The sequence below is a fragment of the Peromyscus eremicus genome, chromosome 11, assembly GCF_949786415.1.
Source record: "Peromyscus eremicus chromosome 11, PerEre_H2_v1, whole genome shotgun sequence".
NCBI lineage: Eukaryota > Metazoa > Chordata > Mammalia > Rodentia > Cricetidae > Peromyscus > Peromyscus eremicus.
In genome coordinates, this window is record NC_081427.1 from 26,616,411 (window position 1) to 26,632,939 (window position 16,529).

Consider the following 16,529-nt stretch of genomic DNA (forward strand, 5'->3'; position numbering starts at 1 on the left):
TTTGTTTCCCAGCTAGCATGGGGGAAGCAACTTTTTTCCACCATGATGTTCTGCCTGGCCACAGGCTCAAAACAACAGAAATGACCAGAGAGTAAAACTTCTTTTCCTACTTAGACTGTTCATCTCAGATTATGGCAAAGAACACCGACACAAAGACTTCACCAGTTTGTGTTGGTTACGGCAATGCAACATCACCTCCTGCTGAAGTGCATAAGCATCATTAGGCTTTTAGGAAAATAATTTGCCAAAAACTGCAATCCACAAAAAGGTAAAATAAGACAGCATTAGTATCTCTGGGTCAGTGGGTCAGTGGGTCTTAGATATTTATACACACTGAGATTGCCTAGGGATCCTATTACTGTGTAAGTCTGACTCGGCACATAGGTATGAGCAAAGAATCTGCATTCTGAACTAGCTCCTGTGAGATGCCCATCCTTCTGATCCACAAGCCACAGGGATCAAAAGGTAACAAACATCAAAGAGGCTTTTGTATGGGGTGACGTAATTAGATGTAATTCAGCTAGGTCTTATGTTCCTGACCCCCAAATCCAGTGGAATTATTCCGTATAGGTTGTCTGAAAATATCTACTCCTGTGGTATTAAAGATGACCTCCAACAAGTAACTAAAACTTGTTCTCTTAATTACACAGAACTTAGAGCTTAGTCCTCCTATTTGCCCATTTTCTCAAATCCTTATTAATGTATGTCAGTCAATGAGACATTATGAAAGGAATTACATATTTCTAAGATTTAAGCTCCCTGAACCTATGATTTACATTGAGGCGAAAAGAACAGAAATATCAAGGCAGGAATATTTAAAGGACACTCTGACCTCCCAGCCTTTGGCTTCTGGAATGAAAACAGCTATGATAGTCTCTAGAGCAGAGGTGTCCATGAGAAGAGAGGCATGTCCAGCTGTAGATGAATCTATGTCAACCTTTAGACAAGGCTGCGAAGCCTGGAAGAGGGTATTTGGCCTCCCGTGTCCCATATGAATAGAGACTTTTCTCTCAGTTCTTTCTCCAGAGCTATTCCTCAGTCCAGGAAGGACTCCTGACTCCAGGACCCAGGCAGTGGATAAAATAATGCTGCTTCTCCAAGTATAGGTATCTTGGATCTCTCCCTCCCACCTCCAGTCCATCATGATGGGAACTAAAAAGGTGAAACCAATGAATGAAGAAAGTATTAAACAGACAAAAGGAAAGTGGGGGCCCACTTGTGTTTAAGAGCCCGCACCACAAAGCATTCACAGTGAAAGAGGAATGTCTACTAGTCAGAGGCTCCGTCTAATGTCTCATGTCTGAGTCAGCATGGGTTTGAACAAGCAACCCCAAAGGTCAGAAGTCAGGGGAAATTCCTCATCCTGAAGCAGTCAGGGGATAAACAGAGCATTTGTTTTCCTTTCCCTGGAAAGGAATTATGACCTCTGACACATAGGCCACCACCGCTCAAATGAGTTGTTCCTATGAATGAGCCCCCCCCCCCAACCCCCACACGCATTCGTGACTGGGAAGCAGGCAGGAAGCCTGAAGGGGTGAGTTTTCCCACACAGCTGGCCTGTAGATTTCACTCCCCAGCTACATCTGCCTTCATCTGAAGTTCCAGAATAAGAGCTCAGAAACAGTTGCATTCTTTCTGTGTGTGGTAAATGAGCCAGCGGGGCTTTTCAGCTGGCCCAGAACTGGACTGCCTTTGAGGCTGTTCATGGCCTGAAACATCCCTCCCCTAGGGACACCATCCATCACAGGACACTGGTATTTAAATGCCACTAATCTTCACTCGTAGCATGAACACAGCAAGAGGATACTTAATCCTTGCTTTGGGGGAAATTAGAATCGAACAAGTTTAAAGCGTTCAAAATGTACCAGCATATCCTCACTAATTGAAAGCTTGCTGTTTAGAACCTGCAAGACTCTTCCACAACTCCATGGCCTCCTGTGTCACAGGGAAAGGAGGGCTAGATTTCTTTTCAGAGAACACATTTCATTTGTTTCCATGACAAAAACAAAACTCTTTATCTCAGAACAACTTGGCAGACAGGGAGACAAAGGCTGCTTTCCTGAGTGACTCTTGAGTAGGTATTTCAGAAGAATGTGTCACTGCCTCAGAAGCTTTGGATGATCCACAAAAGGTTTTTCTACATAAAATTATACGATCTGAGTCTTTATATAACTGTTCCAAGTCATTCTTTACGAATGATCAGAAATAAAGAGCTCTACACTTCAGGAAATAAACAGACTTACTCTTTACCTTGAAGTAAGAGAGATATTGGGAGGAGGAACTGTGAGGTTTTCTTCAGCACATCGGAAAAAGTCTATTTGGTCAATAAACATACATACACACACACACACACACACACACACACACACACACACACACATCTTCTCTTCCTCCTCCACCTCTTCCTCACACTATTATTTGAAAATAAATGACTTGGACTTTGGAAAACATGCTGATAATTCTGATCATGTCCTCAGGTGATTATCAACCCAGACCCACAAAGCTGGGACAAATACTGTGGGTACAAGGACTCAGAGGGTGTGGCAGTAACAATTCATTTGTGCAAACTACAAGAAAGCACTTGGGGGGAGGGTAAAAGACAATATGTGTGTGTGTGTGTGTGTGTGTGTGTGTGTGTGTGTGTGTGTAGTCTTACTCATGATATTCTGAGTTTAATGCCTAGATTCCACAAAGAGGTAAGAGAGAATGGATTCTTGAGAATTCTCCTCTGACCTTCAAGAACACCATGGCATGGATGTACCTGTATACACACACACACACACACACACACACACACACACACACACATGTGCACACACATACACACATCTACATACACACACAAAGTAAATATATAACACATAAAATAACAAATTTGTAAGAAAGAAGAAGAAGAAGAAGAAGAAGAAGAAGAAGAAGAAGAAGAAGAAGAAGTAGAAGAAGAAGAAAGAGTAAAAAGGAAAAATGAAACAGGCACTGTGATTGAATACTGGAGATGTTCTCTGTAGATTGGGTTAGAAAAAAAAAAAACTTCAAGCCAAAGGTCTGAAGACAAGAAAATAAAATAAATATAAATTAGAGCTTGGGAGGGGGCGCCAGGTAGAGAAAAGAGCATACCCAATGGCCATGAGGCTAGGGCACGCTTGGTACATTTGAGAAGCAGAGAAAAGATGTAGTTCTGAAGGAGGGTATATTGGGCAGAAGGCTGGCAGTTGGTAGTGCCAGATCAGAGAACACCCTGGAACCCTGAGCAAGACATTTAGGTTTCCCTGCTTTGATGTACAACTAGCAGAAGATCTTAACAGACTAGTGTTACTGCATGCAGACATGAAGACTAGGCTGGCCATGGATAATGACTTCAAAGAATTAAGGGGAGAGGTTGAGGGAACAGAAGGTCAGAGCAGGGTCCAGATGACAGAAGTGACGACTGGGACAAGGGAAGGGGTTTTGAACCTCAAGACTACTGACATCTTGGGCCACTTTATCTCCTGTTGTGAAAGCACCATCCTTGGCCTCTTCTCATCGGATGGTAGAAACCATTCCCTCTTCCCCAGTCACAGCAATTTAAAAAAAAAGAAAAAGAAAAAAACAACTCCAGATATTATCAAATATACCCTGGAGAGCCAAACTATTCCTGCTAAGAATAAGTGGGCTGAAATGTTAGCTGTGCTGGTGACAGGAATGCAGATTCTGAACATATTTGAAAGACTGAGTTGATGGGATTTGCTGACAAGAACAGATGTAGAGTGTGAGAGAAAGAGAGAAGTTAACGATGAGATATCCCAAGGGGTTTGATGCTGGGCCACTGAGTGGGGGTGACAAGTATAGGCATGAGGGAACTGGAGGAGGGGAGATCAGCTGGAGCTTAGAGGATGAGAGATTTGGGTTCCCTATTAGGTCTCTATACAGAAGGGGAAATTGACTGTTGGAGTGCCAAGGAGGGGTCAGGGTTGACTGCTGGACTTCAAAGGTGTGCACACATCTGTGTAGAAACAGATGCAGAGATAGGTGTGATAAATAGATGATAAATATGATACTACATAGATGAGAGATGGAAGTCACTGGTGTGCACACATCTGTATAGAAACAGATGCAGAGATAGGTGTGATAAATCGATGATGAATATGACACTACACAGATGAGAGACAGAAGTCATTGGTGTGCACACATCTGTATAGAAACAGATGCAGAGATAGGTGTGATAAATGGATGATGAATATGACACTACACAGAGAAGAGATGGCAGCCATCTGAGAGTATGAGACTAGAGAAGAGTAATGATAGACGAACACAAGGGTCACTTCTGCAGCTAAGCGTGTGGAAAGAAGCAAAAGACACAGACACAACTGGAAACAAACCATAATGATACAGCACTTCTAAACAAAGAGAAAATGTATTTCAATTAACAGTAATTAACAATGAAATGAAGCAGAGAGACATCGGGTTTGAGGAGAACAAGAGCCCACCAGCAACACAAAGTTCATTAGACACTTTTCAAAAACAATCTTAGTGTAGTGTGACAAGAATCTGGATAAAGACAGCAACCATTCTTCATAAAACAATGAATGAACCAGAGTACTGAATATGTGTGTGTATATATATTTTATATATGCATGTATGTGTATATATACATATATACATTTATATGTATATATGCACACACATACACACATACACACACACACACATACACTTTGTAGTCTGTTGGTCTTTTTCTTCTGTTGGAGACTTTTGGTTTTATGGTCTTACGTAGTTTCTTTTGTCGCCTATGATTTTAGTGCTGTACACAAATAATAAAATAACATCACTATGCAGACCAATGCCAGGAAGGAATGTCAAGGCTTCAATGCTATCACTTTAATTCTCTCGGGTAATACACTAAATGAGTTGTTTTCTCCTCTCTTTCATATGTTCGATCCACAGTGGCTCCAAGATTTGCACTTCTGTCCATGAGATCTTTCTAGATTTTCCAGTTGAACCAAAGGCTTCATGATCTTTGGTCTTCTATTCTCTACCACACTGAGATTTTATTAGTTTTCCTGGGAGGATGACACCATGTGGTGGTGAGCGTGTGGAAAAATTAACCTTGTACCTGGTATACTGTTGACAGGAACATAAATTAGAACAGTCATGAAAATGGTATGGAGATTCCTCAAAAAAAAAAAAACACTAAGTATAATTACTATGTGATTCAACAATTCTGTATCTGGCTATATATCCAAGGAATTGAAATCAGGATTCAGAACATTCAATATATAAAAACAACCCAAATGCCCAAACATGGATAACACATACACCAATCATCCTTTGGTATACAAGAACCCCCTCCCTACACCCAGAGATAACAAAGTACATGATGCCCTACTCTACTACATACAGTTTCTATATAAACTAAATAAATAAATGTAGGACAAAAATGCTGAAAACTGCACAAAGCTGCTGAAAAAAACTCCAATGGATTATCTTAAAGATTTAAAAAATACCATTCAAGCCCAGGAAAACTCAACACAGCAGGGATGTGATTTCTCGCCAAGATCATACAGGTTCAGAATAATTCCTATCAAAATTTCATCGAGTTTTGGTAGACAAGATCATTCTAAAATTTCTACGGAAAGACTAAAGAACTGGAATCACTAAAACAGTTCAGAAAAGGAGGCTAAAATGGGAGCAGTCAGTCTACCTGACTTCAAAGCTAATTACACAGCCACAGTAATGAAAAGTGTAGGCTATTAGAACTGAACCTAAACTTAGAACTCACTCAGAAATTTGACCGGGGGAGTTTTATAAAAGCACGAAAGCAATTTAATAGAGGAAATGCAGGCTTTCAATAAATGGTTCTGGAGAAATGAGGTAACTAAAGAAGGGAGGAGTAAGGGAACAAGGATAAAGGAAAAGGAAGAGACTGGGGAAGAGGAAAAGAGGAAGGAGAAGCGGGGAGGTGAACAGCAAGGGAGGAGGGAAGGAGAGGGAAAGTAGTCTCTGCTCAAGTATCATATATCATACTAAAAGGAATTGGAGGGGATATTAAATTTAATGTAAATATAAAAGGGTACGTGGGAGGGTTGGGAACAAGACAGGGGAAGGGGGAATAACTTAATAAGGCAGGAAAGAAAAGTTTCACCTACAAAGGACAAGAGGGCATTCTTATGATGGAAATGCTTGACATGTTGACTGCATCAATGTCAAAATTCTAGTTGCCATCAGACAGTGATTTTGCAAGACTGTCACCATTAAAGGAAAGTGGGTAAAGGGTACATGGCATTTTTTTTCCTGTATTCTTGCAACTACATGTGAATCTACAACTAACTCAAAAATCTGACCTAAAAAAAAAAAAAAAAAAAAAAACCCTAGGAAAACAGTTGGTTCCAATTTTAGTACACATTTGAATCTAAACAAGAAAGCAAATCTCAGTGTTCCAAAAGAGAAAGGAAAACCGGAGGCCAGAGATGAACGGAAGTCACAGCTGGGTGGCCCTAGGGAGACCCACAATCAGCTCTTCACCAGCAAGGGCTGGAATGGAGGCAAGAATTGACAAGCCAAAACCAGCACTCATTTTAATAAGGCAGTATGTAAGAAAAGCTGTGGCCAGGAATTAAATAACCCTTTTTGGCTAGGAAAAAAAAGTTTGCTGACCAGGATACTCAGTACAGAAGGTGAATAAACAATGGTATTGGGAGAAGTAAAGTGTCCCATAAAATCACAAGCCCTGTCCTGTGTGGTGTGGCAGTATGAAATCTTAACTTCTGTACTACCTTTCCAGTACATAAATATGAACTGAAATACAGCAGATTCATTGGAAACCAGTCCCCTAAGGCCCCTGCCAGCAGCAAACCCCAAACCATGCCTGCTGGGATTCTAACTTTTACTGAGGCTGCATTCAGAATATAACTCATTAAAGGATTACCTTTCTCCATTGAATGGCTTGGAATACAACAAATTCACTAAGCTTTTCAAGCAAAACAAACTCCACCATTTCAAAGTTTATGAACATTTTGTGGAGATGAGATGATGATCATGATTGACAGGTAGTATTCAGCTGAGGATGTGGGTAACTCAGTCTGGATGTAGCTCCCAGAGTGGTGGGGACCTGAGATATGTGAGAGGAGGTTAAATAAAGAAAGCTGTTCCATAGCTTTATATAAGTGATTTTCTGAGGGTCTTCCCTTTGAAAGCATAGAGCCCTGCTCCAGAGCAGATTAAGAACCCTCATAGACAACTTTAAGAGAAAAAAGAAAATAAGCAGCCTCCTAAGTCATAAATAAAAGGCCACACCTGAGCAAAGAATACATGAACACTGAGCCCCAGATGTGAGAAGCAGATATTCTGGTCCTCATGTTGAGTTTCCGTTGCTATGATAAAACAATGACCAAAATCAGCTTGAAGAAGAAATGGTTTTCCACATCACAGCCCATCATCAGGGGAAGCCAGGGCAGGAGTCAGGAGCATGGAGGCATGCTTCAGTAACAGACACAGAGACCACGGTGAGATGATGTTCAATGGATTGGCCCTCCCATTGCTTGCTCAGGACTACCTATCCACAAGTGTCACCACCAGCAATGGACCCAGCCCTTCCCACATCAATCAGCAATCAAGAAAATGTCCCCACAGAAATTCCCATAGGCCAGCCTGATGGAAACAATTCTGTAATTGAGGTTCTGTCTTCCCTTGTATCCTCAGTTTGTGTCAAGTTGAACAAAACTAACTGGCACACCGTGAAAGTGTCCCATTCCCCCAAAAGGCTTCCCAAACATGTTCAGTGAGGGATCATCCCTGTGCAAAAGAGAGGACAAATATTCCAAATGTCAGATTCTAGGCATGTGGTCACATAAAGTCAGATTCAAGTCCATCTACTTCCTTCTGACCAGGACCATTCTAAGTGGGCATTGATAGATTTGGGTATATTAGCTTACACACTTAAAACCAGTCGGTGATGTAGCTTACCAACGGGAAAAATTTGCAAGACTTTTGGTACCATTTTATAGTCACCCATTAATTGCTAGGTTATATGTGAGAATCTCTGAAAGAACCCCATTGGAGTATTTCTAACAAAATGATCCAGATGATTTGATTCTAAGAATTAAAATTTTTGCCCTCTTGACTACCACTGTAGCCTCCTGTACTTAGTAGGAATCTGAAATCCGACTCTGAAAATATCCACATGGTGGCTGGTAGTCACTGCTCCTGGAACACTTGGAAGTTGAAAAGATCCTAGCATTCTATCCCTAAAGCAGAGGTAAGGCTTGGTATGCAATTTCCCTTGAAAAGAGAAAGGAAAGCAGGGGCAATTTAGAGCAGTGGTTCTTGCTGCAGGTTGCTGGTTCGAACTCCCTGAACTCCCTGAGGAGAACAGCTGCATTCCTGTTGGCCAGTGCTGCTAATTAAGATTCAGTCTCCTGGTGACATCTATTGACTGCACTCACCTGGGAAGCTTCACAAAAGACAGGTGCCTGGCTCCACTATCAAACCAATTAAATCTCAGCGCCTCAGACAGAAGATACCAGGCAACGGACACGTTTCATTAATTTTTGGTTAGCACACAAAGAAATGGGTTTTGTTTTGATGTTTTCATTCATACTGTAAGAGCGCTCAGGTGGTCCTAACATTGATCCAGAGCTCAGAACAAATGCTCCAGGCTAAGCTTCTCAGACTTCCATGAACATGAGTCCCAGAGAACAGGTTAGTGATACATTTCTTTTTTTTAAAGATTTATTTATTTATTGTGTACACAGAAGAGGGCACCAGATCTCATTACAGATGGTTGTGAGCCACCATATGGGTGCTGGGAATTGAACTCAGGACCTCTGGAAGAACAGTCGGTGCTTTTAACCTCTGAACCATCTCTCCAGCCCCTAGTGATACATTTCAAACAGTCATATCTGTGGTGTATTGGTTATTTGACCTGTTGCTTGGCTAAACCATGCAGATAGAGAGTTCTAAATCATGCAGAATAGGAATTCTCAGGGAGAAGCAGTAATGGGAAGATAGTACAAACGCTTTCTGCAAGAATGCTGGTGTCCTAGGGATTTTGTTTGGCAAACCTCAGAGCAACCATAACCCTCATGCTTCTGAAACAACTTCCTTTATGAAGAATCTTCATGAGATAACAGGTCACCAGAGTGTGCCATCCTCTGCTCTGAGCCTGTTTTATCATTGTCTCTACTCTACAGATGGAAAAAGAGGAGGAGGAAGAGGGTGAAGAGAAGGGGGAGGAGGATCTACTGACGGCCCAGGTTCTCACAGGAAGTCTGATGACCAAGTGCATATAGTCAGCCAGACATACAGTGTGAGTGCAGGTGGCCCCTCTGCTCAACTTGAGGGGAACCTCAGCTAACCTCAGCACGGTTCCTAATCCATTTCCCATGCAATAGCTGCTAGAGCTGTCCCCATGGCTGCAGCTAGAAGTAAAGGGGTAAAGGAATCAATCTTCTACATTCCTGAATTTATCTACCACTATTAGAGACTGAACCCAGGGCTTCAAACATAATAGCTAAGTATTCTACCATGCAACCCCACAAATGTATAAACATGTGTGCAGATTTTGAAAACCAAACTTTGTCACACTTTGAGAGGCAGTATATACTAGTGGGAATGTATTAACAGCTGACATTAACCAGCACAAGAAACCTATTCAGCACTTCCAAGCTTCCTCACGTGGTCCCTCAAAAAGAAAAAAAGGGGGGGGATGGAGGGAGAGGGACTTTATGCAAGCCACATCATCTGCCATGCATTTTTTTTCTAAAATTAAAAGAAGAGGAGAGGGAGCTGGCATTCATTGAATATAGTTATGTATTAAACACCTTCCTAAGACTTAGCTATATATTAATGCACTTAATCCCTAGAATACACGACAGCTACAGTCAGAAAACTTCTTCCATGAAAGCCAGACAGCATTTTCAGCTTTCAGAGCCATATGACCCTTATCCCAACTGCTCAACTCTACTGTGTAGTTTAGAAGGGGCCACAGATTTCATGTAAATAGCTGAGTATGAATGTGTTTCATTAAAACAACAGGGCTGGGCGGTGGTGGCACACGCCTTTAATCCCAGCACTCGGGAGGCAGAGCCAGGCGGATCTCTGTCAGTTCGAGGCCAGCCTGGGCTACCAAGTGAGTTCCAGGAAAGGCGCAAAGCTACACAGAGAAACCCTGTCTCGAAAAACCAAAAAAAAACAAAACAAAAAAAAAAACAGATGACCACATTGTTTTCAACCCCTTCTCCAAGCCTGTTTTCTCATTGCCTCCATTTTACAGAGGAAACAAAAACAAAAGAAACAGAAGACCAACAAAACCTACTGGCAGTTCCAGGTCCTACAGGAAGTCCGATGACCAAGTACATATACTCAGCTATTACATCCTAGCAGCCACCCTTAGTATTAGTAACATTCTTACTCAGTCCAAATCAGAGTTTCCTAATTCAAAGAAAGACAGACAGACAGTGAACCAACAGGTGACCCTTGGGGCTGACCCAAAGTTACAGACCAACTCAAACTCCCCTTCAGTTTTTTTGGTTTTGTTCCAAGCTGTTCTCTCTGCCTTTTTAGAGCCCCCTCTACTTCCTATCCTCACTCTCTGCACCTCATAATTGATTAAATTTAACCAGTATCTATATTCTTCCAATTCCTTTGGAAGCCAGGATGGCCCCCACCACAGGGTTCAATTGGCATGTGTCCGACTGTGAACCTGTTAGTACACGGTTTACAGGCTAAGGCAGGGAGTAGAAGAGGGACGTGAGATACTTACCAGTCCTTGGCAGGCACTGAGGGCTGCTGTCCCAATTGTGGTGCCCTGCTGCAGAACTGTGCCCCTGAGATGGCAGGGTGAGCCAGAGGAAGCCACCATCTTCACATGGGAAAGGTTCCCGTATCTCTTCTCCACGACATAGCCATTGGAGAGAAACTCCCTGTTGACCGTCAGATTGAAAAACAGGTCTTTTTCTTCGTGTGAAATTTTGTAGTACACCTTGTCCTCAGAGCCGCCCGCGGCTCTCTTCCTCCTGCTGCTGGAGACGGGATGACGCAGTCCGTAAGACAGAAAATGTCCGCGGGCATCTACTTGGACTGGCCCCACCACGTGATATTCGGGCAGGGCCTTGATAAAATGCTCTGCAAGAAAAGAAAAGGGAGTAAAATTCAGAGATCCAAGCTGAGTGTAAGCAAGACACACTCCCATTTGGGGTTGAGATTGCAGCTTGCTGATTGCAAAACCACCACTGCCTTAAAGTGTAGAGAATGTTTCCCCCACATTAACACTGTCAACATGAAACTCCCTGAGCAACTAACATGTGCATAGCATCTGTCCTCAATGGTGTGCAGCAGTCTGAGCTAACCCTCAGTAGACCTTTGGCTATCAGCCATTCTATCACAGTCAACTTAAGATGAGATTTACTTCATGAGGAATTCTGCAAAGAAAGAAGCAGGATCAGTACGCCAAATAGGACATTGCCAGGGTAGGGTTCACTAATGTAATCTACAGAGCTCCACGGTTTATGACATGGTTCTTCAGTCCTCAAGAACTCCGGCTATGTCAGGTTACAAAAAACATAAACAGTGAACTCATCACACACGATCCTGGATAAACCTCAACAAACCTCACACGTATGGCAGCATCAGAGAGGCCCATGATGTAGCAGGGTACTTAAAGTAGACTTAGGGTTTAAAACACACTCAATAAAAATGATAATGAGGGTTGGGGATTTAGCTCAGTGGTAGAGAGTTTGCCTAGCAAGCACAAGGCCCTGGGTTCGGTCCTCAGCTCTGGGAAAAACAAAAAAATGATAATGAAACATCCTTGGATCTAAGGCATTGGCTCAAACGATGAAAACTGCCACTCTGGAAATGCATTTTACTGAGTCGTTGATGGTTTGGTTTACTTAGTCTATAACCCAGAATGACAATTGTCTACTCATTAGATCCATTGTTATTTGAGAACATCAAAGTACCAAGATGTACAGGAATTCTAATGGGGACAGTTGGTCCTGCAATTCACCAGAAAATTCATTTTGACTCACCCAAATATCTTCCTTTGCAAAAGAAGGAGAGGAAGAAAGAGAGGCCATGGAGTGGGCAAGGAAATGGGAACCAGGAGATCTTGGAAGAAGCGGGAGGGGAGGGGAGGGGAGGGTGGGGAGGGAAAGGGAAGGGAAAGAGAGAAGATTCTCCCTGATACTTTCTAGCGTGCACTACATTACTCACATTATTCCCACGACTGTAAGGCCTTATGCATTCTATAGAATCCCATTTATGCTTTAAGATCAAAAAGTGAAATTCAAAGCTCTAGGCATGGTGGTATGAAATAGAAGGTCAAGAATTTGAGACTAATCTGAGTTACACGGTGAGACCTTCCCTCAAAAGACAAAAGAAGAACAGAGTCCAGCTCTCCTTCTCCATTCTAACATCCCAGACAGCTGATGCTCTAGTTTTTTCCTCTGAGGGCTCATTCCCTCACTTTCTGTACATCCCAGGATGGCTTTATATCACACTGCCTTTTCTTTACTCTATTACATATTCCTGATACTATCAGAAGCAGGATCTCAGCATTACAGGCTGTATATCATGTACTGACAAGTCAGTGAATATTCATGTTGATGGTCTTTGAAAGAACTAGACTTGATGGGAGGCAAGAAGGAGCTTTTCCTCGTAAGCAAATTCCTTCAATCCTAATTTTTTTTACCCATTCTTCTCAGGCTTCAATGAAATATGGGGCAGTGCACAGAGAGTCCACTTTCAGAAATCAACAAAGAATCTTGATTTTTAAGGGTAAAATATCCAGGCCTGTTCTAACTGCAACATTTAGGCACAAACCACATAGGGTAAATCTTATAAACAGTTTAATAAAGAAGAATTTAATAAAAATCTAGTAAACAATGTTTAATGAAAAATAAGAAGCAAGAAAAATCCACACAGGGCTACTGATATTAATGGAAAACACACACACACACACACACACACACACACACACACACACACACAATTAAGTTTTCCAAAACACATGCAAACAAAAAAACTACATATGGAACTCACTTGAAAGGTTTTCCATGGAGAATGATGACCAACCTCCCCAAAAAATACATCAATAACTAAAAAAAAAAAAAAAGTTGTCAACAAACTGATGATGATAATGTTCTATGAACTGAGGAATATAACCAACTTGTCCCTCACACATTTAACTCCCATTCACTCCTGCAGAAATGTCTGGACCAGTCCAGGGTTGGCACTTTGCTGCCCTTCCACGTTCAGACCCGAGTTAAGAGCAGGGCAGCCAGGTAGGATGGTGCAGATATAGTTAACTTCTGCAGCACTGTCTCCCATTGCTCTGAACTACTGTTACTTCAAGAGAGGCTGCAGCACTGGAGGACTACCATGGTCAAAAAAAGTCTTCCTCAGCTGGTGGAGTGCTGAGATATGGTTACTCTAAAGACACTAACCACTTTTCTCAAAAGAAGTTCTCTGGGGGAGGGGCGCTAGGGAGATAGCTCCGTCAGTAAAGTGCATGAAGATCCCAGCATCCATGTAAAAGTGAGGGTATGGTGGCATCCACTAACAATCCTAACACTGGAGAGGAAGAGATCTGAAGAGCCTTCTGGTTCCTTTGGAAACCTTAAGTGATGAGTCCCGACCCAAGAAAAGATGCTGCTGTGAGTTAGATAAACCTCTTTTCTGAATATATCCGCCAGCTCAGGTAATTTGTGATAGAAACAGAAAATGGACTAATACATTTTTCTTGGCTTCTGCTCTCATCTCAGATAAAAAAGAGAGGTTTGGACTCACACCTGTGAAATCTGAGCTCAGAGCTCCCCTCTACATTCCATCCTGACTGCCTCTGGAGGGTCCACTACAGACCAAACATCCACTTGGGATCATTAAGACTGGGGGAAGAGCAGGGCAGTGAGACAGGATAACTAGATCACAGCCTGCATAGGCACTTGTGGAAACAAATGACAAGCCTTGATTAAAATTAGATTTGAAAACCTAAACCGCAAGTCTCTATTACTTGAAACTATAGTAAAGAAGCTTCATGCGACGTTCTAAGAGCAGCCCGTGGGTACGTAGCGTTTCGAAAAGACAAAACAAACACCAAGCAATCATTTGCCTTCAGCTTAGGAAGAAAAGTGGCATGTGAGAGAATGTTGATCTGTTCCCGTGAAGTTTAGCTTAGATCTATATATCCTGGTTTAGGGAACAGATGAGTCAGTGCATCGTCTCTGCTCAGCAGCCAAGCCCATCTTTTCTGTATAAACCCAATTTTTGTATAAGTTGTGCTAAAGAGGGAACATCCATATTCATTCTCCATTATTTCTGTTATTAGTAGCTGAATATCTTAGATTAATTAATTAAAAAGTTGTTCCAAGTCCTAAAATAGAGGTTTATTTCCAGAATTATCTTCCACAGGTTGTTCTCACTGTACAACTATTTTATTATAGAAATCAATAAAATTGATTGGCTTTGGTTTTTTTAAAAAAAGGTTGGCTTTGTTTACTAACCATATAATAATCTACTGACCAGATAATTTATCATAAATAACACCAAGTGACATAATTGTGAATCTCTTCGTACAATAAAAAACTAGAATAATTTCCTTCTTATAGATTTCTTTCCACATAGCAGAAATGAAAGATAATAGATTTTCTCCATGATCTTCTATAAGCCTGTGTAGTCAGAGCCCATCTCCAAAATGAGATAAAGCACATGCCCTGCAGATGTCACAGAGTCACCAAGAGCAAAACGGAGCATGGGAGTGACCAATGCCTTGTAGACGGCATGGGTGGCTTTTGAAGTACAATGGCCTGCTATCTGGTTTTCTCACTCTATAATGTCACAAGAGCAACAATTAACTTGGAATTTTGATCTTCTCTGGGTTTAGAGATATTGGGAGTGCTTCTCTTACAATGCTGGGCAGCAGGAGTGAGACAAAGACGGCAGTCAGCCACATGGTCACAAGAGTGGCCGCCCATGCTCTACAGAATAGTGCTGCTAAGCTGTGGTGCTGTGTAAGTTGAGTGTGTTAGAGGTCATTTTAAATAACAATATTTGCAACTTCTGATGGGCTATTGGCAAGTAACCACATCACTTGTCAGGAAGTGTCTGTACAGAAAAAGCTAAATTCGGGGGCCATTGTTTGATATAGAGGAGAGGAAGCATGTTGTATGCAAAGCCAGGTATCTTATTATTTTGATATTTGGTTTGCACAGAATCATGGTTTTAGTTCTGGGCTGTAGATCAAGAAAGGCTGGAGAGGCATAACACATCTTTACATCAACTGACTGATGTGGGAAGAGGGCTATGCAGAATTAGCCCAGTCTGTCCTGGAAAGGGTTAGATTCATCACCATATTCTTTCTGGGGACATTTAATATTTATGGCCCTGGTGCTGGGAATGGAACCCAGGGTCTGGCACATGCTAAGCAAGCGCCCTGGGGCTGAACTGTAGCCCAGCCCAGAACTAAAACCATGATTCTGTGCAAACCTGAGAACTGGAAAGGATGTGCAAGGTTAACTAGTGTGTAGACCCCTTTCCAGCTGCTCTATGACTCTCTTCACCACCCTGGCTAAGTAGTATTTCCTAAGTGTTCAACACCTACATGCAAATCCAATCAATTTGCGAAAATGAGGATGGGTGGGATGATCTCTGAGTTTGTAACTCTGAATATTGGGAATTTGGGTGCAGCTCAAAAATCCTGTCAGAGTAGAAATGGAAGGGCATCTGGGATCACATCCAGGTCTGTTCCCAGGAAGCTTTAGAATGTCCTGTTATGTCTCCTGGCCTCTCTTGCTTTCCTCCCCTCCTCTCTCTCTCCTCTCTTCTATTCTCCTTCCTCTCCTCTCCTTTTTATCCCCTCCTCTATTGCTCTCCTCTCCCCTCTTCTTTCTCCTCTCCTCTCTCTCCTCTCCCCTCCTCTATTGCTCTCTCCCCTCCCCTTTTCTTCCCTCCTCTCTCCTCTCCCCTCCTCTATTGATCTCCCCCCTCTTTCCCTCAGTTCTAATGGAAACTCACTAAGAAATTTCTCCTTAGCACAAAGAATTAATTACTTGTAAATGCATTAATGAAGATTGATGAAAAGATCAATGCTTTTAAAAACTGAAAGTATCTTTAAATCTAAATATATTTGCATCATTAATATGCTTAGTGAACTTTAGAGCTACTTCTGAATATCAAATATTCTCATTATATCCCAAAAGGTCACTAGGGAAAAGAGTCATATCTCACTTTCCAGAGGAACAAGACTGGCCCAGCAGTGTCTGCTCTACACCACGATAAATTTTCCCTTACAAACATGCGAAGCAAGCAGAATTGGAAAACTAACCCAGGAGAATGTCTTTGAAGGAAATTATCTCCCCATGCCCTGGGAAGTGCTGGCGGGCTTTGTTTGTGCTACCCCAGAACAGGGACCTTTCACAAAGGCACTGTTTTCCAAAGAACAACAAAAGCTGCTATTTTAAACTTGGGGGCTTGAGATTGTATCTGGAACGTTTACACAAGCAAGTGCTGGCTGATTGACATCCAACCCCAGTGTTTGCCCACTCTGGCTTCCAAGT

The 16,529-nt window shown here is 42.1% G+C and overlaps 1 protein-coding gene across 1 annotated transcript in view; it reads right to left on the reverse strand.

Moving 5' to 3' along the window:
- LOC131922012 (A disintegrin and metalloproteinase with thrombospondin motifs 12-like) overlaps positions 1–16,529 on the reverse strand; it is a 132,989-nt gene that overhangs the window by 115,019 nt on the left and 1,441 nt on the right. The window contains exon 2 of the mRNA XM_059276745.1: positions 10,739–11,100. Within this exon, the coding sequence (XP_059132728.1) occupies positions 10,739–11,100 (362 nt within the window). The remainder of the gene's footprint in view (positions 1–10,738; positions 11,101–16,529) is intronic.